Source organism: Dipodomys merriami, unplaced genomic scaffold (genome assembly GCF_024711535.1).
Source record: "Dipodomys merriami isolate MVZ:Mamm:240054 unplaced genomic scaffold, mDipMer1.0.p SCAF_50, whole genome shotgun sequence".
Lineage (NCBI taxonomy): Eukaryota > Metazoa > Chordata > Mammalia > Rodentia > Heteromyidae > Dipodomys > Dipodomys merriami.
In genome coordinates this window covers 8,381,016-8,404,793 of record NW_027206069.1, presented here as the reverse complement: position 1 = coordinate 8,404,793, position 23,778 = coordinate 8,381,016, and the positions used below count along the sequence as shown (strand labels likewise).

Here is a 23,778-nt window from a genome sequence, read left to right as displayed (position 1 = left end):
TGCACCAAATTAGTTTTCACAGACATTTTCTCAATTTATCTTCACAAATACCTTGAGTGGTAAGTTTTCTTTTCAATTCCATAGATGATCAGTGGAACAGGATTTAAGTAACATACTTGCATTCACACAGATAATGAGAGGCACAGTTTAAATTCGGACTCTACATTTTCTACTCTGTGTGATATCACTTTTGACACAGTTCAGCTCTTTAATTAACTTTTGGCTAGAGTATTAGGATGTCTCTTCAATTCCTGCTGCAGTGGAGAATATACCAAAGCATATTGTCAGCAAGTAGGTGACACTGAAATCCCAAGAATTCTTAGCATTAAAAATTAGATACAGAAGCTGGGCGCCAGTGGCTCATGCCTGTAATCCTAGCTACTCAGGAGGCTGAGATCTGAGGATCTCGGTTGAAAGCCAGTCCGGGCAGGGCTGGTGGTTTATCTCCAATAAACCACCAGAAAACTAGAAGTGGCGCTGTAGCTTAAGTGGTAGAGTGTTCGCCTTGAGCTGAAGAGCTGAGGGACAGTGCTCTGGCCCAGAGTTCAAGCCCCACGACTGACAAAAAAAAAAAAAAATTACATACAGAGCATTTCTATTCCCCTCACCTTTTTGATTTTTTTTGTGGTAGTGGTAGTAATGGGGTTTGAACTCAGGGCCTCACACTTGCTTGATTAATGCTCCATCACTTGAGCCACACCTCCAGCTTTGTTTTTTGTTGGTTATTTTGAAGATGGAGTCATGTAGACTTTTTGCCTGGGGTAGCTTTAAACTGTGATCCTTTTGCTCTCAACCTTCTGGTGGCTGAGCCACCAGTGCTCAGCTAAATTTTATTTTGTAGTTGAAGGAATATTTAGTTATAGGAAAATAAATGAAAGTAGCACCTAAGTAGGAAAACTGTGTGTCACCACTCAGAAATCACTACTGTTGGCATTTTAAATATCCTTTTTTTTTTTTTTTTTGTCAATCCTGGGGCTTGAACTCTCTCTGGGCCTGGGCACTGTCCCTCAGCTCTTTAGCTCAAGGCAAGTGTTCTACCACTTGAGCCACAGAGCCACTTCTGGTTTTCTGGTGGTTAATTGGAAATAAGAGTCTCACAGACTTTCCTGCCCTGGCTGGCTTTGAACCTTGATCCTCAGATCTCAACCTCCAGAGTAGATAGGATTATAGGTGTGAGCCACTGGCACCCAGCTATTTCCAATTTTTTGAATATAGGTGTCTGTTCTTCACCCTTTTATGATAGAAATATCAAATGCAGCTGTCTTAAGGAAAAATACTATAAATATACATTGCTTTGATAATTGTTATTAATTCATATATATTTATGTATATATATTGCTTTTGTTGTGTTACTGAGGTTTTGGACTCAACGTCTCACACATAGGCCGGCACTCCTGGCCCTTTTGCTTTGGTTATTTTTGAGATGGGGTCTTGTGTTTTTTGCCCACGACAGCCCATTGGTGGTCTTTCTATTTATGTTTTCCTCCATAGCTAGGATAATAGGTGTGTACTGTTATGGCAAGTTTTGTTGCTGTTAATGTGGAGGGTCTTATACACTCTTTGTCTAGGCTAATCTCAAGCTACAACTTTTCCAATATCCTCATTCTGAGTAGCTGGAATTACAGATATGAGCCACTGTTTCTAGTTGTGTGTTGTTTTTAGAGTATTTACAGAATATCACAGAAATTTACAGCTAACAAGAAGGTGAAATAATGAGGAATTGATGATCTACAGTGATTATATCGTGTATCAAAAACTACTGGGTCATGCTTATAATCCTTGCTACTCAGGAGGCTGAGATCTGAGGATCTTGGTTTGAAGGCAGCTGGGCAGAAAAGTCCTGTTAGACTCTTGTCTTCAATTAACCACTCAAAAACTAATAGTGGAGCTTTGGATTGAAGTGGTAGAGAGCTACCCTTGAGCACAAATAGACTCAAGGACAGTGCCCAGGCCCTGAATTCAAGCTCTACAACTGACAAAAAAAAAATCCTATTCTAATTATTCTGGCCATCACCTGTGTGTCTTAAATTCACATTTTTGTAGTATTCCTATTTATATATTTGTAATTAAAGTGGATTTTCTCTTGTTCAAGTCAAGATACTTATTGACGATTAAAATAACCATTCATGGGGCTGGGAAGGTAGCTCAGTGGTAGAGCACTTGCCTTGTATGCCTGAGCCCCTGGATTCAATTCCTCAGCACCACTTAAGCAAAAAGAAAAAAGCTGGAATTGGTGCTGTGGCTCAAGTGGTAGAGCACTCGCCTTGAGCTGAAGAGCTGAGGGACAGCACTCAGGCCCAGAGTTCAGGCCCCATGGCTGGACCCCCCCCCAAAAAATCAGACAGATATAAAATAACCATTCATCCTATGCACATTCTATAAGGGAGGGAAAAATTACAAACTGCATCTAATAACTAGTGATTTATTTAATATTTTGTAGCAAAGAACAAGTAGTTGTTATTGGAGCTCTAGAATAAAACACATGGTATAAGATTTATACATTTCCATGAAAGAGATTAAAAAAATAGAGGATAAGTAAAGATGGCGCTACTATGTTAAACCTAAGTTGGGCTACCAAATATCTAACTACTTGTTAGTGGAATTGGATTTTTGATTTGTATAAAAGATTTACCAGTCTTTTTCTAATTCACTGTTAATTGAGTTACTATTTTCTTTGTCTTGATTTTATCTTCACATAAACATGTTTTCAAACATCTCCCACCATATGCTTGCTCTCAATGATTATTTCTTCCTTTTTCCAATCTCTTTCTTCTTCTAGCATCCAAGACTAACTTTGCCTGTTTTTGAATTTTATAGAAATGGAGCTGTCCATTATTTCTGTGTGTGTGGTCTGAGGTGTTCAAGTTAACTATTCTTTATACATTGTTACTGCTATTTATAGTCCTGTTGTTCATTTTTATTGCTATTGGCCTACCCCTGCTGTAAATGGATATTTAGCTGTTCCCTTTTGTTGTTGTTGTTGTTACAAATAATGCTGCTATGAACATCCTGCATGCCTAGAATGGAATAGTGAATCAGTGGATATGGATGTATCCAATTTTAATGGATAATGGCAAGAAGCTTTCCAATATGGATATACTAACTTGTACTCCAATTAGCAGTGTAAAGAGTTATTCTTGTCTTATATTTCACATTTGGTCAATACTTTGTTTTCTTAATTTAAAAATTTTAGCTATTTTGAAGGTGTCCTGTTACAATTTGCCTTTCTGTGATTATTATGAAACTAAATACCTTTTCATAATTTTTGGTTGTTTTGATATACTCTTGATATCTTTGTCATTTATATATGTTGCATATAAGTTTTCTTGTTTTTAACTGTCCTTAGTAAAGTGCCTGCCAGCAAGTGCAAGGCCCAGAGTTCAAACTTTGGTACCACCAAACTTCCTGCCCCCCACCCCCCAAATCATGAAAACTCTTGTAATGATATTTTTTTTTTTGTTCAGGGGATGGTCTTATTTTTTTTAATTTTATTTTCATTGTCTATAAGCAGTTGTACAAAAGAGTTAGCGTTCAACAAATCAGTTTATGAATATAATGCATCTGCCACTCAGAGTGTTTACTTCTTGATTTATAGGCTCATTCTAGCTCCTATGAGAGTATAAGGGAAACCCTGCAGCCTGTGTTTCTCTGGGTCTTGCTCACTTCATTTAATACCTCACCCCAGTTAGAATGGCCATTATTAAGAAAACTACCAATAACAAATGCTGGCGTGGGTGTGGCCAAAAGGGAATTCTATTACATTGTTGGTGGGAACGTATGTTTGTTCAACTACTCTGGAAAGCATGGAGATCCAAAACATAGAACTACCCCATGACCCAGCAGTCAGTTCTATTCAATAGAACACAAAAAGAATACATTAAAGACACCACCACAACCGTGTTTATTACACAAAAAGAATATACTAAAGACACCACCACAACCGTGTTTATTACACAAAAAGAATACACTACAGACACCACCACAACTGTGTTTATTACAGCATTATTTACCATGGCTGAGATCTGGAATCAGCCCAGATGCCCCTCAGTGGATAAATAGATCAAGAAAATGTGATATATATATATATATATATATATATATATATATATATATATATATATCACATATATACACAATGGAATTCTACTTATTCATCAGAAAGAATGATATTATACCATTCATAAGGAAATGGGAAGACTTGGAAAAATTACATTAAGTGAAGTAATCCAGACCCAGAGAAAGATAGTTGCATCATTTCCATCTTTTTCTTTATGTTTAGTCCCTTTTATATCCCAAGAAAATGTTCTTTTACCCCAAAACTGTCATGATAATCTTTTCAACATTTGTGATCTTTACTTTTTACCTTTTAGATATATCTGGAATTAATTTTTCTGTTTGAGTCCCAAAGAAAGTGTTAAAAAGGCAAATGTCAGCTGGACACCAATGACTCACATGTATAATCCTAGTAAATCAGGAGGCTGAGATCTGAGGAACTCAGTTTGAAGCTAGCTTAGACCAACAAATCTGAAAGACTCTTATCTCTAATTAACTAGCAAAAATATAGAACTGCAGTTGTGGTTCAGTAATGGAGGGCCAGCTGTGGGGATTGTAGAAATCCAGCACAGTATCTACTTGGGAGGCAAAGATGGAAGGTGGGAATTTGAGGCCAGCCTGGGCATTAAAGTTCCTGAGATTCCATCTCAAACAATAGCAGGGCACTCTGGTATGTACCAATCATCCCCAGGAACATGTAAAAACACAAGTAGGAGGATCACAGTCCAGTTCAGTCTGCTATAAACATGAAGTACAAAAACAAGTGGCAGAGTGCCTGCCTAGCAAATCTGAGGCATGAGGTCCTAAGCCCAATTCCCAGTACTGCTAAAAAAAGAAAGACAGAGAGAAAGATAGAAAAAATAGAAAGAGAGACAGAGAGAAAGGAAGAAAAAAGAAAGCAGCATAGTCCAGAATGGTTTATCCAGTACAGTATGGTAACAAGACATAAAAGGCTTATGGATTAAAAACTATGCATTATACTTTTATTATTCAACAATGATAGTTATGTTCATTAAAATAAAATTTTAAACAAAGCTACCACAGTAAATTATTAGAATTAAAAAGTGATTTAGCAAGGTTACTATATATAACATTAATATACTAAAATTAATTACATATCTACTAGTAGTAAAAGATTAGTAAACGTAATTTTAGTAAATGTAAAGATTAGTAAATGTAAATACTGTCACTGACAGTAACATAATAAATTATAAATGACCTGATGTGGCTGTGAGGCATCTACACAAAAAAGAGCATTGAGTCAAATTATAGACAAACACTGATGTGAGGCAGTGGTCAGTTGTTCTGTTTTCATTTCTCTCGGTTGAATCTTTATTGAAAACATTGTTCTTCCTTATTGGTCTGTAGTACCATTGCTTTCATAACTCAACGATCTAAAGATGGTACTGTCTTTGGATTCTTAATTTAGCTTAGTGCTGTATTTTTCTACATACCAGTACTATACTGTCTAAATCACTGTATGGTAATAATACAATCTGATACTTGCAATGTACCTTGTACTATTGCTGTCTTTGCCTTGTTGAAGTTTTTATCAAGTTGAACCTAATACACATACCCAAACTGCTAAGATTTTTGTTGGATTACTGTCAATTTAGATTGGGATCGTCTCCATTAATTTGGGGGGAACTGATATTTTTATTACGTTGACTATTCCAATTCATTCACATGGAATATCTCTTTATGCTTAAAAAACTTTTTGAGTTAACTTAGCGCTGTTTTACCATTTTCTGTAGAGGTGTCTCATGTCCCTAAGGTCATTGTTCTTAAGTGTTTATTCTGACGTTATTGTCAGTGATATATCTTCTTAAAATTGCATATTCTAATGTTTTCTTACTGTCGTAGGCATGTGATTCATTTTATTATATTGATTAGCATACAGACAGCACTGTCACTTTTTAATTCTAATAATTAACTGTAGCTTTGTTAAAATTTCTCTTACTGTGTGCAACTATAACATTGTTGAACAATACAAGTGTAATGCTTCCTTTTCAATCCTTAAACTTTTACTGTCTTATTGCACTGTGTAAACCTCCTGTACTGTGCTAGTTTCTAAGTTTCTTCATGATTTCCTTTTGACCCATTGATGATAGTTTTTAAGGATGATATATATATATATATATATATATATATATATATATACATATATATATGTGTGTATGTATGTATAGTCAGTTGTGGGGCTTAAACTTGGAACCTGGACGCTGTCCCCGAGCTTCTTTTTGCTCAAGGTCAGTGCTCTACCACTTGAGCCACACTGGCACTTATGGCTTTTTCTGAGTAGTTTATTAGAGATAAGAATCTCATGGACTTTTCTGCCTGGGCTGGCTTTGAACCACAACCCTCAGATCTCAGCTAGGATTATGGATGTGAGCCACCAGTGCCTGGCTGATGATTTGTATCTTATGTGGTGAGATGAAATATTATATATTACTTTATGCCTTCTCATTTGTAATATTTCCTTTAAGGCTGGACATAGTTTTACAAATTTCTGTATAGTTAAAAAAACTTGTTTGACAGTTGTTTGAATAGTGTTCTACATATGTTAATTAAATCACATTTTTCAGTTGTGTTGTTGCATTGTTACTGCATTTTTTGTATCAGTTGCCAAGTGTGGAACATTAAAATCTCTGACTGTGGATTTGTCTAATTTCTCCTTGAAGTTTTGTTGCATTTGCTGTTTATAATTTGAGACTGCTTTGATAGCTGCATACAAATGTAGAATGCAGTATCTTCCAGATGAATCAAAACTTTTAATTTTGAAGTTCATGTTTTAATCTGTCATGATTTTTTGGTGTTTAAATCTACTTTGAATTAAAGTCATACATCTTTACTAGCATTCACAAGTGTTTGCATGGTATAAGTTTTTTCACTTTTTTTCAACTTTTTATATTCATATATTTTATGTGATTCTTTTAAAACTCAATTTAATGATCTTTGTATCGAGGCATGGTCTATAATACTAGCTACCCAGGAGGCTGAAGTAAGAGCATGGAAAGTTTGGATAGTATGAGCCACTTAGTGAGACCCTGTTTCAAAATAGAACTAAAAAAGGGGATGAATGTTAGCTCAGTGGTAGAGCACTTGCCTGGTATGCTCAAGACCCTGTGTTTGGTCCAGTAATAATAACAATAAACCTTTGTTCTTTTTTTTTTAACTGTATTTTTTTTTGTCTTTTCTTTTTTGGTACTGGGGATCGAACCCAGGACGTTGCACTTGCTAGGCAAGCGCTTTGCCACTGAGCTACATCCCAGCCCTAAACCTTTGTTCTTAAGTTGGAACATTTAGCCAATATATATGTAATATAATTGCTGACATAATTTGGTTTTAAATCTACAACTTTTCTATTGCTTTCTATTTTTCCTGCTTTCCCTGTGCTTCTTTTCTCTCTCCTTACCCCCCTTTTTATAGTGGTTAAATGTATCTATGTATTTCGTCACTGTATGTTGGTCTTAGTGAGTTATTCCTACTATTTATTCTTTACCCTAGAGATTATGCCATGCATTCTTGGCTTATCAGTTTCTAGAATAACACAGGTGTATTTACCTTTCCTGTTAATTGATAATAGATTTCAGTGCCTTCAACTCCTTCCTAACGTCCATGTATTTACACGATGCATATATATATATATAATGTGTGAAGATCACATACATATATAATTTGCAAATATCAGATGTAAATATGTGCTCATAAAAATAAATATTATTATCCTATTCAGTCAATATTTGCTGAATTTTCTCTGCTTCTTGTTCATTTTCTTTGTAGCTCTAAACTCCTATTGAAATACATTAAAAATAATACACTTAAATTTCCTTTAGTGGTATTCTACTGGGGATACATTTTCTCTTTGTACTTGTATGACAATGTCACTATTTTGCTTTTGTTTCTTTTTGTTTGTTTGAAACATGGTTTCTCTATCTAACTCAGGCTGGACTGGAACTTACTATGTAGATTAGCTTCACACTCATGGTCCTCCTGCCTCAGACTCTACAAAAGCTTGCAATTGCAGGCTTGTGTCACTTGCCTTTGTTCCATAAAGGTGTTTTCTGTGTGTATACAATTCTAGACTGGCAGTCATTTTATTTCCATCTTTTGAAGATATTTCATGAACATTTCAATTGCATTGCTTTTATAGCTTGCTTGTTTGAAGGCACTATTTTCTACTTTATTTGAAAGGTTTTTATTATTAACTTGAGCTTGACTATGACATATGTAGTTATGATATTATTTATACTTGCCTTTTGGGAGGAGGGTTCATATAACTTTTCTATGAGACTTGATGTCAGTTTTAGAAAGTTGTCAGTCACTGTGTCTTATTAGTAAAAATTATACTGTTAAGGAATATTTTGTAATAGCAAGATAAACAAATATCAGGTGTACTGCTGGATCAGTTATGATTGGAGTATAATATTACTGTAATTATCCCTCAGATAAAGATAATACAAAATAAAGGTATGTATCTTCTAATGACCACTTCCTGTTCTACCCTCAGGTAGTCTCTAATCTGGTTTCTATATAATCTGTGTATTCATCTCAAACAAATACACCCTCCACAAATATAAACAAAAATCAAATAGTACACATTTTCCCATCTGACTTTAGTCAATATAATATTACTAAAATTAATTCATGTTGCTGAGGTTAGTCTAGTTCTTTTTTTTTCTTTTTGGTAATACTGATGTTTGTGATTACATCTTTGCATTCTGCTTGGCAGGTTCTGTACAGCTTAAACCATGTATCTATCCTTTTTGCTTTAGTTATTATTATTATTTGTTGGTCGTGGGGCTTGAACTCTGAGCCTGGGCGCTGTCCCAGAGCTCTTCAGTTCAAGGCCAGTGCTCTACCACTTGAGCCACAGTGCCACTTCCGGTTTTCTAGTGGCTTATTGGAGCTAAGAGTCTCACGGACTTTTCTGCTGGGGCTGGCTTTGAATCGTGATCCTCAGATCTCCTGAGTAGCTAGGATTACAGGCGTGAGCCACCAGCATCCAGCTCGAGTTAGTTATTTTTAAGATAGACTCTTACTTTTCCCTCAAGCAGACCTGCACCATGGTCCTCTTATTTATGTTTCCCACTGTAGCTGAGATGACAAATATATATCTCCACCATGTCCAGTTTTTTCCATTGAGGTCTCCACTTTTTTTTTTTTTTTTTTGGCCTGGGCTGACCTGGAATCTGGAATCCTTCCAATCTTAGCCTCCCACATAGTTCTTTTTTATTGCTAAGTATTTAATTGCACATTTATGTCATACTCTGCTTCTCAGTGCTCCTATTGATGAATATTTGGGATATTTCCAGATTTTAGTGAACATTCAATAAAGCTGCTATGAACATCTTATGTAAGAAGACTTGTGGAGATATGCTTTAGTTTTTCTTGAGTGTATGAATTTCTGGAATTGTAAGAAATGTCTATCAGTTTTTTCGGATGTTTATGCTACTTTATATTTCATCCAGCAATATAGGAGAGCTTCAGTTGCTCTGCACCCTAACACTAAATATCAATGTGATTTTAACCATTATGGTGGGTGTGAATCTTAGTGTGGCTTTAGTTACATTTCTCTAATGATGAATATTGAACATATTTTTATGTACTTATTGGTAATTTTGTTTTGGTCAGTCATGGGTCTTGAACTCTGGGCCTGGGCGCTGTCCCTCAGCTCTTCAGCTCAAGGCAAGGGCTCTACCACTTGAGCCACAGCACCACTTTTGGTTTTCTGGTGGCTAATTGGAAATAAGAGTCTCATGGGCTTTCCTTCCCAGGCTGGCTTTGAACTGTGATCCTCAGATCTCAGCCTCCTGAGTAGCTAGGATTCCAGGTGTGAGCCACCAGTGCCTGGCTTTGACTTTGCTCTTTTCCTGTCATCATTTTGACTATTTTAGGTTCTTAACCTAAATTTTAGTAACAGCTTTCAATTTCTGCCAAAAAACAATATTTCTGGGGTTTTGACTAGGATTATGTTAAATTTGTGGTATTATTTGGAAAGGATAAACATCTTAACAATATTTCACTTTTGAGTCCATTAATGTTTCTATACATTAATTAGGTATTAACATTTCAGCAGTGTTCTGTACTTTTCAGTGTATAATCCTTGAATTTGTGTTTGATTTTTCTCTGATGGCATTATTTTGAGATTTAATTTTCAATTGCTTATTGCTAGCATAAAGAAATCCAATTAATTTTATATGTTGATCTTGTATCTCCTGACTTTGCTAAATTGAATGATTACTAGTAGTAGTTGGTGATTTTGTTTTCTATAGAGATTTTGTTTTCTATATAGACAGTGATGTCATATGTGCTCCTTTCTTTCTGACCTTTGTTCCAATTTTGTTTTCTTTGTTTCATTGTCTAGGATCTTTTGAACAGAAGGTCTCTTGAATAGGAGTGGTAAGAATGGGCATTGTGGCTTTGTTCCTAACTTTTGGGAGCATCTTACTATTAAAACTGTAGCTGCAGGGTTTTTCAGATATCCTAGACTTTTTTTTTTTTTACTGAATGTGTGTTAAATTTTATCATAATACTTCAGATAAATTAAAAGAAAAATTAAAGAAAAAATTGGTAAAGGTTAAATTCATTGTTTCATTGCTCTCTGCTTTTATTTTTTTATTTCTGGAAGTTTTTTCTTTTCTTTTCTTTTTTTTTTTTTGTGCTAGTCCTGATGCTTGAAGGTTAGAACTCAAAACCTGGGTGGTGTTCCTGAGCTTTTGTGTTCAAGGCTAGAGCTCTAGCACTTGAGTCACAACTCTACTTTCTAGCATTGTGTTGGTTAAAGGGAGATAAGAGTCTCATAGACTTTCCTGCTCTGGCTGGCTTTGAGCCACAATTCTCAGATTTCAACCTCCTGAGTAGTTAGGATAACAGAAATGAGCCACTAGTGCCTGGCTGGAGTTTCATAGGATAAAAGCTCAATTGTTGGTTTTTCATTAGTTTTTTTTTTTTTTTTTAAAGATTTGTCCCTTATAAAAATAACTCAGGCACTCCTGGCTCACACTTGTAATCCTATCTACATAGGAGGCTAAGAACTAGAAGATCAAGGTTTGAAGCCATCCCAGGCAGAAAAGTCTGTGAGCCTCCATCTCCAACATAACCAGTGACAATCTGGGCTGGAGACATGGTTCAAGGTAGAGCACCAGCAGAGTAAGCAAACTGTGTGAGCAAGAGACTCCTGAGTTTAAATATTATTATTTAAAAATAGTTTTATTATGATCTGCTTAAGTATGGTAGTCTTTGTATTTATTTTGCTTAGAGATTGCTGAGGTAGCGTTTTGAATCTGTGATTTCATGTCCTTTATTCAGTAATGGGAAAATTTCAGATCTTCTACTATCCAGGTATTTACTTTGCCCTTTTCTTTTTCTCTTCTCATTCTGGGACTTTAAAAATATTAAATATTATGTCAAAGGTCTCAAATATTCCATTAAAATTTTTGCTGTACTTTATTTTGGGTTAGAATAATCTGTTCACTGATCCTTTCTTTTGTTGTATCAAATGTTTTAAAAATTCAGTCTACCAGCTGGGTTCTATTGGCTCATTTCTGTAATCCTAGTTACTCAGGAGCCTGGGATCTAAGGATTGTGGTTCAAAGCCAGCCTGGGCAGAAAAGTCTATGAGACCCTTATCTCCAATAAACCACCAGAAAACTGGAAGTGGTGCTGTGACTCAGAGCACTAGCCTTGAGTAGGGGGGATGAGAGACAAGCCCTAGGCACTGAGTTCAAGCCCCATGATGCCCCTAACCACCCCAAATCCATCTCTAGAGTCTAATTTCACATGTTCTATTTTAGTTCTAGAAATTTGCTTTTAGTTGCTTTTTGGGGGTTTTCATTTCTCTTAAATTCCCCTCTTAGCAATCTATTTGTCTATATTCTTTAACATGTTTATTTATTTATTTATTGTCGGTCGTGGGGCCTGAACTTAGCCTGGGCGCTGTCCCTGAGCTCTTTAGCTGTAGACTAGCGCTCTACCACTTGAGCCTCAGCCCCACTTCCTGCTTTTTCTGCTTATGTGGTGCTGAGGAATTGAACCCAGGGCCTCATGCATGCAAGGCAAGCACTCTACCACTGAGCCACCTTCCCAGCCCCATTCTTTAACATGTTTAAAGTCTGTTCCTCCTTCCCTCCCTCCGTCCCTCCCTCCGTCCCTTCCTTCCTTCTTTCCTTCTTTCCTTCCTTCCTTCCTTCCTTCCTTCCTTCCTTCCTTCCTTCCTTCCTTCCTTCATTCCTTCCTTCCGCCCTGGTGCCAGTACTGGACTTGAACTCAGGGCCTGGCTCTCTTTCTTAACTTTTTCTGCTCAGGGCTGGCATGCTACTAATTTAGCCACACCTCCACTTCCAGCTTTTTTGCTGGTTAATTGAAGATAAGAGTCTCACAGATTTTCTTGTCCCAGCTGGCTTCAAACTGTGATCCTTAGATCTCAGCTTCCAAATAGCTAGGATTATAGGCATGAGCCTGCAGGTCTTTGGGTTAGATGTTTATTTTGACTTTTTTTGAGTATGGATTTTCTAATTTTTTTCTAGCTTTCACATATCCTATAACATTTTATCTATCTGATAGGCATTGAGGAAAGTATATTCTTTTAAAAATATTGAACTTTGTGTTTATATTTTCTGGAGTGAAGTTACTGGTATATGATTTTCTTCTGTTAAGTGTTAGTTTTATATTTTTGTGTATTTTAGTTTGGTTTGGAGAGAATTAGCAATACTGATCCACACACAGGGCATATCTATCCATTTATTTATGTCTCCCTTAATTTCTCTCAGGAGTGTTTTGTAATTTTCCATGTACAAGTCTTAGATATTTTACTAAAGTGATTCCCAAATACTAAAAATTTGATATTCTATTTGTTTATTAACACTATGTATTTTGTATCCTGCAACCTTGCTAATTTAACTTACTAGGTTTTATATTTTTTGTAAGTTTCTTAAGCTTTTCTGTATAAATGATCATATGCTCTGAAAATAAGGATACTTTTCTGTTACTTCAGTTACTTCTATCTTCTTCCCTCCCTTCTTTCCTGTGTTTCTTTCTGTCTTCCCTCCTTCTCTGAATCTATTCTAGCTTTCCTGCCAACCTTTTCTAATGTATTGTCTCATAATTCAAGTTTACAGGTGTTCAGTTTAAGTGCTGAGCATGGACATCCATCCCTGTGGGGAAGTATTCAGACTTTCACTATTAAATATGATGTTAGCTGTAGGTTTTCTATAGATGCTGAGATTTATAATTGTGAATGAATGTCACTTTGGGGTAAATGTATTTTACCTTTCTATTGAGGTGATCATGTAATTTACTATCTTTTTTCTCTTAATGTGATGTTACACTGATTTGCTTTTCATTGTCAAACCAACTATGCATTCCTGGAGTTAAACTCCATGTTTCCCTACAGTGTTCTGTAGTCAGATTTAATATGCTAGATTGATTGATTGATTGATTGATTGATTGATTGTCTGTCGTGGGGCTTGAACTGGGCCTGGGTGATGTCCCTCAGCAATTCAGTTTAAGGTTAGCACTCTACCACTTGAGCCATAGCACCACTTCCGGCTTTTTCTGCTTATATGGTGCTGAGGAATCGATCCCAGGGCCTCATGCATGCAAGACAAGCACTCTACCACTAAGCCACCTTCTCAGCCCATGTATATACATTTTTTTTTTTTTTTGGTCCGGTTGCGGGGACTGAACTCTGGGCCTGGGTACTGTCCCTCAGCTCTTCAGCTCAAGGCTAGTGTTATACCATTTGAACCACAGTGCCACTTCTGGTTTTTTTCTTTTTTGCTTATGTGGTGCTGAGGAATGGAACCCAGGGCCTCATGCATGCAAGGCAAGCGCTCTACCACTGAGCCACCTTCCCAGCCCTGTATATACTTTTTTATTGTAGTATTTCATCAAGTCTTTTTCTCAGAGTAATGCTGGTCTCATAAAATGAGTTGAAAAGTGTTTCCTCTTATTTTCTGAGTTTATATAGGATTCATTTCTTAAATAGTTAAGAGAATTCACTAATGAAGCCATCTAGACTTAAAGCTTTCTATGTGGGAAAATTTTATGTTATGAATTTATTTTTTATAATAGGACTTACAGTTTTCATTGAGCCATATTTTTTAATTTGTGTCTTTGGGGGAATATGAGAATTTCATTCAACTAATCAAATATATTGGAATATCTGTTGAGGTTTCTACCTTTTATTTCTGGCATTGGTAATTTATGCCTTTTCTTTCTTCACTAGGTTGGAAAGTTTTATCAATTTTATGAATTCTCCAATGATCCAGCTTTTGGATTTATTGCTTTTTTTCAATTGTTTTTCTTTTTTTCAGTTTCATTATCTTTTGTCTTTATCTTTATTATTTTTCTATTATTTCTACCATTTCCGCCACTTAGCTTGACTTGTTCTTTTTTCTGATTTCATAAGGAAGAAATATGTGATTTTTGACCTTTTCTATTTTCTAATATAAGAATTTAGAGCTGCTGATTTCAAGCATTGTTTCCATTGCATCCCATGAATTTCTATGCATGTTATGTATAAAATATTTTATAACATTCTTGGGATTTTTAATTTGATTCATACATTGTTTAGGATTATTTTTTTAAATGCATTCTACTATAGAGCTACATCTCTAGCTCTTAATTTCTTTGGGACTGATTTTTTTTTTTTTAGTATCTAATTGTATGTGTGTATTGGATTGATAGTTTTAACTTTATAATAGAATTTCTCTATCTTTAGCTTCAAAGTATACTTTCAAATTATGTTATACTTGTTAATGTATATTTATTTCCATTTGTCCTTTTCCATTGTCATCCTTTTTGTTCTTGTTAGATATTTTATGCACACAAACTCACAATATTGTACTATTTTTAAAAATAATCATCTTTTAATAATGTATGAATGTGAGTAATATCTTTTGTGGTTATGCATTATATTTCCTATGTCTCATTATAATACCTTGGGTAGTTCTGTGTAGTATTTTTTTCCTTCAATATTTTCCTTCAGAATTTTCTGAATATTTTTTGTATTAGAACTCAACTGGTAATACGTTCTGTTGTCTAACATTTGTTTTCATATACTCTTTGTTTTAATATTTATTTATGAGAGATATTCTCCTAGAGCTTAGAATTCTACTTTGACAGTATTTTTCTTTTAGCTCTAAAGATGTCCTTCCATTGTCTCGGGCTTGTATTGTTTCATCTAATTCATTGATCTTTCCTTCTGAATTGTCTAATGAGTTCTGAATTTTAATTTCAAATATTGCATCTTTTAATTTTAAAAGTCCATTGATTCTTTCATTATATTCTCCATCTCTATGCTCACTGTGTACTTACTCATATTTTCCTTTGTATATGTTTATAGTAGCTATTTCAAAATAATTTAACATATTTCATTGTTTTATTTTCATACATGTACATAAAGTACTTTGACCATATTCATTTCCCTTTCACTTTCTTCTGCTGCCCTCCTCCTGCAATACACTCTTAAATAGAACTTATCTTATATTTTTGAAATTCCTTCTTAAGGGTTAGGTTCTACCGATGAAAGAGAAAACATGTTATTTGTGTTTCTCATTCTGGCTTATTTTGCTTAACATAATCATCTCTAGTTCTATCCATTTTCCTGCAGATGTCACAATTTCATGTTCCTTTCTGGCTCAAAAATACTTCATTGTGTAGATAGACACATTCATTGGTCTATAGGTGCCTAGGTAGATTCAGTGGTTCAGCTAGTACAAATAGTGCTACTATAAACATGAGTATGCAGATATCTCTATTGTATGCTGACTTAAATCCCTTCACATATATACCTGAAAGTGGTATAAGAGGAGCATATGCTGGGTCTACTTTTAGTTTTTGTGAAGATCCTTCATACTAATTTTCATAGTGAGTGTGCTAATTTACATCTATACCAACAGTGTGTAAAGGTTTCTTTTATAACTGTACTAGGACTTGAACTTTGAATTTAGGGCTTCTCATGCATTGGGCTAGCTTGCTCATGGCTGGTCTGTAGCACTTGAGCCATGCTTCTAGCTTGTCTTTTTGCTGGTTAATTGCACTGGGGGGGGTGCATCTTAGACTTTTGGCTTACACTGGCTGCAAACCAAGATTCTTAGAATTTCAGTTTCCTGAGTAGGTAGGATTACAGGGATAAGCCACTAGTGTCTGCCTATTTTCTTGATGATAGTCATTCTCACTATAGTGAGATGGAATCTCAATGACTTATTTTTCTTTTATGGGTAGGGATGTGGAACATTTTTACATGTATTTATTGGCCATTTATCCATTTTTTTGAGATCTGTGGAAATTACTTACCCTGGTTTTTTAATATTAAAATTTTGAGCTGTTTATATATTCTGAATATTAATCTTTTGTTCAGCAAATATTTTTCCCATTCTATAGATTGTCTCCATTTTGGCAATTGTTTCCATTGATGTAGAAAACCTTTTTTAATTTGATTCAATCTCATTTGTCAATTCTTGCTCTTATTTCTTAAGCAATTGGAGTCTTGTTCAAAAATGCTTTCCCATGGGACCTAAATTTCTTTGGGACTTGCTTACTTCACTTAACATGATTTTTTCCAAGTCTTTCCATTTCATAACAAATGGGGTAGTGTTGTTCTTTCTGATGGAAGCATAGAATTCCATTCTATGTATGTATATGTGTGTGTATCTATCTATCTATCTATCTATCTATCTATCTATCTATCTATCTATCTATCTATCTATCTATCTATCTATCTATCTCACATTTTCTTGATCCACTCATCTACTAAGTATTGGTTCCATATCTTAGCCATGGTTTCCCTTATTTGAAATAAGTTGTATACATATAGGATAAACTTATCAGATAAGCTGAAAAGCTCAGAAGCTATGTACATATGTTCATATAAGATGATGCTAAGTGAGGGGGCTGGGAAGGTGGCTCAGTGGTAGAGCGCTTGCCTTGCATGCCTGAGGCCCTGGGTTCCATTCCTCAGCACCACATAAGCAAAAAGAAAAAGCCGGAAGTGGTGCTGTGGCTCAAGTGGTAGAACGCTAGCCTTGAGCTGAAGAGCTGAGGGACAGAGTTCAGGCCCAGAGTTCAGGCCCCACGACCAGACCCCCCCCAAAAAAGATGATGCTAAGTGAAATAAACCCCAAGATATGGACACAAGAAGTCTGTCTTTGTTGTTATTTTTTTTTTGTTTTTCCTTTGTATATTCTTCCCCCTATGGTATATCTCCTATTGTCACTGTACTTGATTTTGGTACCCTGCATCTTGTATATACATGTGTCTTATCTGGGGAGAGGAAGGGGAATAACAAAACCCTGAAACGAGGACAGAGGATAACCCATTGTAACAAGGATACCCACAGGACAGTATATTGGAAGGGAACTTAACTACTTCAGGCAGAGGAGTGGGGTGGGTTGGGGAGGAGTAAGGGAGGTGGGGGAGGGAAGGGATAGTGGGACAACAACAAGGGAAGAGGTAACAATGATCGACAAGTAATGTACTCATTGCCTTAATCATGAAACTGTAACCCCCTGTACAGCATCTTACAATAAAATAAAATTTAAAAAATGCTTTCCCTAGGCCTATATCTTCAAGTACTTTTTCATAGTAGTTACAGAATTTCAGTTCTTACATTAAGATTTTTGATCTATTTAGAATTGATTTTTGTACAGAGTGAGAAATAGGATCTAGTTTCAGTCTTCTACATGTGGCAAGCCACTTTTCCTAACACCATTTGTTAGGGATGTCTCCTCCATCAAGCTACTGGCAACTTTTTAAAAATCCACATGGCTGTACTTGTGCATTTCTGGCTTTATATCTGGGTCTTCTATTCTTTTCTATTGGTCTACATATCTGGTTGTTTTTTTTAATTTTTATTTTGCAAGTACCTTGCTGTTTCCGTTACCATGGCTCTGTCATATAAATTGAAGTCAGGTATTGTGATACTTCCAGCTTGCTTTGGCTGTTCAGAGTCTGTTATTTAGGTTGAATTGTACAGTGTCTGGGTTGAGGTGTAGTTTCTCATCACTGGACTGGGAGTGTATATAGCTCAGTACCCAAATATTCAGACATTTGTTCATGGCAATGAGCTAAATCCCAAGTACCACTCAGACAAAAGTAGCTGGGGTTTCTGGTAGTGCCTCCTGAACTCATTGTTGCTATCTATGGGCTGAGTCAAAGATTAATTTTGCACCTCTAGTTTTGCTTTTTCCTTTTTTTGTGTAGTGGGAATCACTGTGGCCTATAAGGAGCTTTGCAGCCTATGGACTAGGCAGGTTCCCTCTTGTTCCACACTCCTCCTCACTTGTGCCCACAGGGGCAATAAGTGTCTAAGACTAGGATGTACCCTCAATGCATCAGAGGGTGGGAGAACTAACAGAGTCCTGAATTTTTCAGTGGGAAAACAATTGAGACACTCAAGGAGTCTTGCATCCAGGCTCAGTGCTTTGAGACCCCACTATGAGACTTTGTGAGAGAGAGGAGGCTGGAAGAAATGTGATGGGTAGGTTCTGGGTCAGCGCTCTAAGTCTTGCCTGGCAATAAATACAGGAAGCCAGAGTCCGCTCCTGCAAGTGTCTGTGCTTCCAGCAGTCTCATTCTGTGTTAGGGAGGAGGCTGGGGAAAGTACGTGATGTGCCAGGCCTCGGCTCACAGTTCTCAGCCCTATCTAGAAGGGGACTCATGTAACTGGGAAGCTAAGACCTCTGTCAGCCAAGTGCTCTGTCAGCCCAGTGCTTGTTTCATGCTTCTCAGGCAGGGAGAGTTGCTCCTCCCAGAGGACCCCTCTGTCTGCATTGCCACCCACCATGGGGTCCATGATCACCTCCCACCCGCACTGTGCCAGTGTGTTCCAAAGAGCTCTGAGCCATGATTGTCTTTTGTTTCAAATCTCTAGAGTAGTTAGTCTCATTTCTCTCAAGGTGGCACCTTTCTATAACTCTGTGAGAAAAGGAGAGTAACAAATGTCTTTTCCACTGTGAGGCAGCTGTGCAGGAGCAGTCTCTGTTTTGCCAAGCACCTGCACTGGATTTAAGGCTTGTGGGAAGTGTGGATTTATCCTGCAGCTAGAGGTATCAGTCTGTCAGCAGAGCCACCTGGATTTCCTTGTCTGTGTTTCTTTTTCTTCCTTTCTGCTCTGGGGAACTGGAGTTGAAGTTCTAGACTTCTTGTGTGTGTTTTTTTTCTTTCTATTTTCCTCTGTTGGCTTTCTGTTTCCTTATGATTTTCATCTGCCCTCTCCTTTTTCATGATTCCTGATGTTCCTCTCTTCAGAACATAGTCTCATCTTTGTTAGCCTGAGTCTTCTTACTCATGGAGTCTAACAGAAGATGCCACTAATCTGTCGTCTTCTTTTTTCTTTGCAGTCCTCAAAATTTGATTCATGTTTTCTATATAAGCATCCAATTACTTAAACTACGACTTCATTCATTTTGATTTTAATTTTTTTAGGTAAGATATTGTACTAACTTTGCCTAGATTAGCTTCCAACTGCAATTCTACTTCTGTCTATTATGTAGCTGAGATTATAGAGGTGTATCACCATATCAGCTTTGCTTTTGAGAGAGAAGGTCTCTATAACATTTTTCCTTGGGCTAGCCTTCAACCATGGTCCATCTATAGCTGGGATTACAGGCATGCACTAGCATGTCTAACCCCAACTGTGTATTGATTTGCGTTCGCTGCTCAGATCTCAGTGGTAGGAAGGATTTTAATCCATTTATAAATAGAAAAGAATGCTATAATGGATTAATTATGTCTGTAATGAGTGAGTGTTGGATTGGAGGAACAGGGCTTATATCCCATATATTTGCATTCATGGATAGGTTAAATAGAGTCTTTCTGTTTTTTCTAGTTATACAGAAAACTTGTTACCCTCCTTTATAGACAGCTTGACTTTATCACATATGGGAAACAAATCTGATAATTCTAAATGATGTCTATTAATGTTTTCGCATATATTCATTTCTATTTTTCTTGCTCTCAAAATATAGTGGACCTGACATTATATTTTTTAGATACTGCGTGGTCTCTGGTCTATAATTTTTGTCCTCTTGTTAAATAAATTGATTTCTTGCCCTATAATTTAGACTGGGATATGTTAGAAAGATGTCTCAATCACACAATTACATTATATTTTATTTAAATGATGGATATTGTTAGTTAAATACATAGGTCACATCATAATCACTGGATAATAATTCCTGGTTATGTTTTCTTATCTGCTACCTTTCAGATCATTCATTTCTTTCCTCATTTTCTATGTATACTCAGATGAGGACTTGATTGTAGATATCAACAAACTAGCAGAGGTTCAATATATGAGTACCATTCATGAGAGAAATAAGTTCCATGTGGCAAGAAACTCATCTTTCTAGTTTCCACTTTTGATGACAGTGAGGTGGGATGTGAAAAGGTGGTAAATGCCTTACCATTCCTCTACTTATTAGTTTGAAATTTAGCCTGATGCCAAAAATTTAGGACATTTCCAATACTATTCTATGGTGAAAAAATGTAAAATTCCAGGAAGTAAGAGATAATTGGTTCTAGTCCCAGCTTCTGTATACCCACTATATAACCCTGTCAAGTTACTTAATATTTTAAATTTGTTCTCATATACAATGAGGTTAATAATCTCAAATAGTTATTAGGAAATCAAGTAAAAATATAGTTGGGAAATCTTTGAGAAATTATTAATGTTGTTGTGAGGTAAGATGGTGCTGTGTATGCCACCTTATAACTGTTTTCTCTCCTTAGGAAAATGGTTGGAATTGTGATATCTTTGCCTGCTTTCAAATTTTTTTTGTACATTACAAATCCTGATTTTGTTAGGTAGCCATCTAATTATGTTGGTCCCATTTATGATAAAGAAAACTAGTGAACTAGTGAACTATCTACTGTGCTTTTACTAGTGTATGAATGATTTCAATGAAAAATATTCATTGGCTCTACCTTGCTTTACAGCTTGGAATCCCATCCACTGCCAGCACATGGAATGTCACAACGCAATTAACAAGCCAGCCGTGAAGGTATTGTTTTACTAGACCTTGTGCCCTTTGTCTTTTCAGTGGTCACATTATTAGGAACACACTGCTGAATGAAGTGGTATAGACGGCATGATTCTCTGTAAAGCAGAGGCCTAGTATGTATAAACTCAAACATCTTCCATATTCAGTTTAATTGTATTTGGGCAGATTGTCTGCCTAATGGTGGTGGTGTCTAAGTTTTGGTTGAATTCATAGGCAAGTATTATGCAATACAGAACTAATTATCAGAAGAATCTTGATGAACTCTTCCATATTCCCCAATTAAGCTTCTATTTGAGCTAGTAAACTCAGGGTAATGTGGTTTTTTTTTCATTTGTACTTGAATGTTACAAATTCAGAATACCTAATAGATGACTATGCAAATTCAAGCATTGTAGGGTAAAACTAGATAAAATTATTAAGTTCAGATCACAGATGCAATAGCAGTTGAAACGAAAGAAATGTTTGGATGATATACAACAAATTATATCAGAGGAAATAGTGTTTTAAAGAAGTCAATTGGTCAGAAAGATCATACTGTCATTTAATATTAAAACTATTAACAGAACTGAGCACCTTATTCTCAGCCTTATTCTTTTCTGCTCATCAAATTAGTTCAGTCCTGTTAAATGCCTTAATCTTGGAAATAAGGTATTAAGAGAGATAATTAAACAAAATTACTTATGGTAATATTTGTTGGACCTAAAATACTTGGCTGGGTAGAATACTGTGTGGCTTTATAGGGGCAAATGAGTGTTAGTTGAAATCATTAGAGTTGATGAATGCTCTACAGAACTTAATGTTATGGGAATTGGCTTCCCTTGATGTACTTTGCTGATGACTCAATAATAGAAAAACTTTATAGTAACAGAAAACAGGAAAAGTAAGACATAATAAATAGAAAAGGAATGAAAATGTGTTTTATAAACTAAAATGAGCAACAGAGTGCCAGTTATCACATTGTCATTTAGATACCTCATACTAACAAAGGCAAAGAACAAATTTAGTAATATAAGGACTAACAAAGGTCATCCTTATATTACTAAATTTGTTCTTTGCCTTTGATGAAGGCAAACTGAATGAGTGTTGAAAAGGAGCAGGAGAGGAACTACCAATGGAAATAAACCTCTACTGTGTGCACCCCTCTACCGGACTTTAGCAGTTTGGGGGTTTACAAGTACTCTTCCTTGATTTGAGGATATTTGAACTGAACACACAGAAGATTATAAGCTATTCATGGAGCTCAGTTTGTTTCTTCTCAGGGATGAGATTTGCATAGTTCTCTCTTACTTTTATTTCTGTATCTATTTTCTTCCTTCTGGTTGTAGGTTTTCATATGAGGCTACATTTTCTTTTTCTTTCTTTCTTTTTTTTTTTTTTGTCCATTGTGGGGCTTGAACTCTGGGCCTGGGTGTTATCCCTCAGCTCTTCAGCTCAAGGCTAGCACTCTACCACTTGAGCCAAGCGCCCACTTCCGGCCTTTTCTGTTTATGTGGTGCTGAGGAATCGAACCCAGGGCCTCATGCATGTAAGGCAAACACTATACCACTGAGCCACCTTCCCATCCCCTCAGGCTACATTTTCAGGAGTTCTCTGGCATCCTGGTTAAAAAGCTTTCTGGTCATCCAATCACAGAAATCATCAAGGAATTAGATTTTTCTCCTTTTCCAAACTAACAGCCTGTTTCACTCCACTAGATCAATCTTACTTCTCTCCCTAAAACAAATTCTCTTGGATAGGCCAAACCATCCTTCTTTATCTCATTTTTCTTTATTGAGGTGGAATTCACACAACAAGAAATTAACCATTTGTGAACAGTTCAGTGGCATTTAGGACATTCATTCACACAGTGCTTTAAACTACCACCTTTATCTAGTTCAAAGATATTTTCATTACCCCCAAATCTTACTGATCTCCAGTTTCTTAAAGAGCTCTCTTTTCTATTATCACCGCACATTTTATAGAAAGGTAACCTTTTTTGTTAAAGTTTCCTGTGCTGGGCATTTTTTTGCATTACAATAGGCCTACCTCAGAATTGTTTTCCCTTTACAATGTGAGTGTTCCCAAACACTTACCATTACCACATGACATACAGACCAGGGTATCCATATCCAGATGCTTATAACATTGTATTAAGTATAAGGGAAATTTATGAAATTGTATAGTGTGTCTAATTTAAGTTTTAAAACTAAGTATTATTCATAGTGAAAAGTAGCCAGTATGAATCATCAGACTGTTATGACATTGAGTTGGAGTGTTCTGAGTTATTTTAGTTCATTTCTTTTTCTTACTCTCCATTTTCTTAAACCTCTACAATGGGCATAGATTTGATTTATAATCAGAAGGTAGTTATTTTTAATACAACAGCCAGATATGAACACATTAATGTGAGGGCAAGCTGATCTGCTCAGAACAGTGGGTCTTGTTAATCTATTTAACAGATGAGAGATCAATTAGGTAAATCTCTAATAACTCTGTGTGTGTGTGTGTGTGTGTGTGTGTGTGTGTGTGTGTGTGTGTGTGTGTGTGTGTGTGTGTGTGTGTGTGTGTGTGTGTGTGTGTGTGTGTGTGTGTGTGTGTGTGTGTGTGTGTGTGTGTGTGTGTGTGTGTGTGTGTGTGGTGCGTATGCCAGTCCTGGTGCTTGACCTTGGGGCCTGGGCTCAGTCCTGTCTCTGAGCTTTGGTTGTCAAGACTAGATTTAAGGACCGAAGGATTACAGGCA

The 23,778-nt window shown here is 36.2% G+C and overlaps 1 protein-coding gene across 8 annotated transcripts in view; it reads left to right on the top strand.

Moving 5' to 3' along the window:
- Unc79 (unc-79 homolog, NALCN channel complex subunit) overlaps positions 1-23,778 on the top strand; it is a 238,323-nt gene that overhangs the window by 73,200 nt on the left and 141,345 nt on the right. For all 8 annotated transcript variants that reach the window (XM_069997680.1, XM_069997681.1, XM_069997678.1 and 5 more), the window contains exon 8: positions 20,995-21,059. In XM_069997680.1, the coding sequence (XP_069853781.1) occupies positions 20,995-21,059 (65 nt within the window). The remainder of the gene's footprint in view (positions 1-20,994; positions 21,060-23,778) is intronic.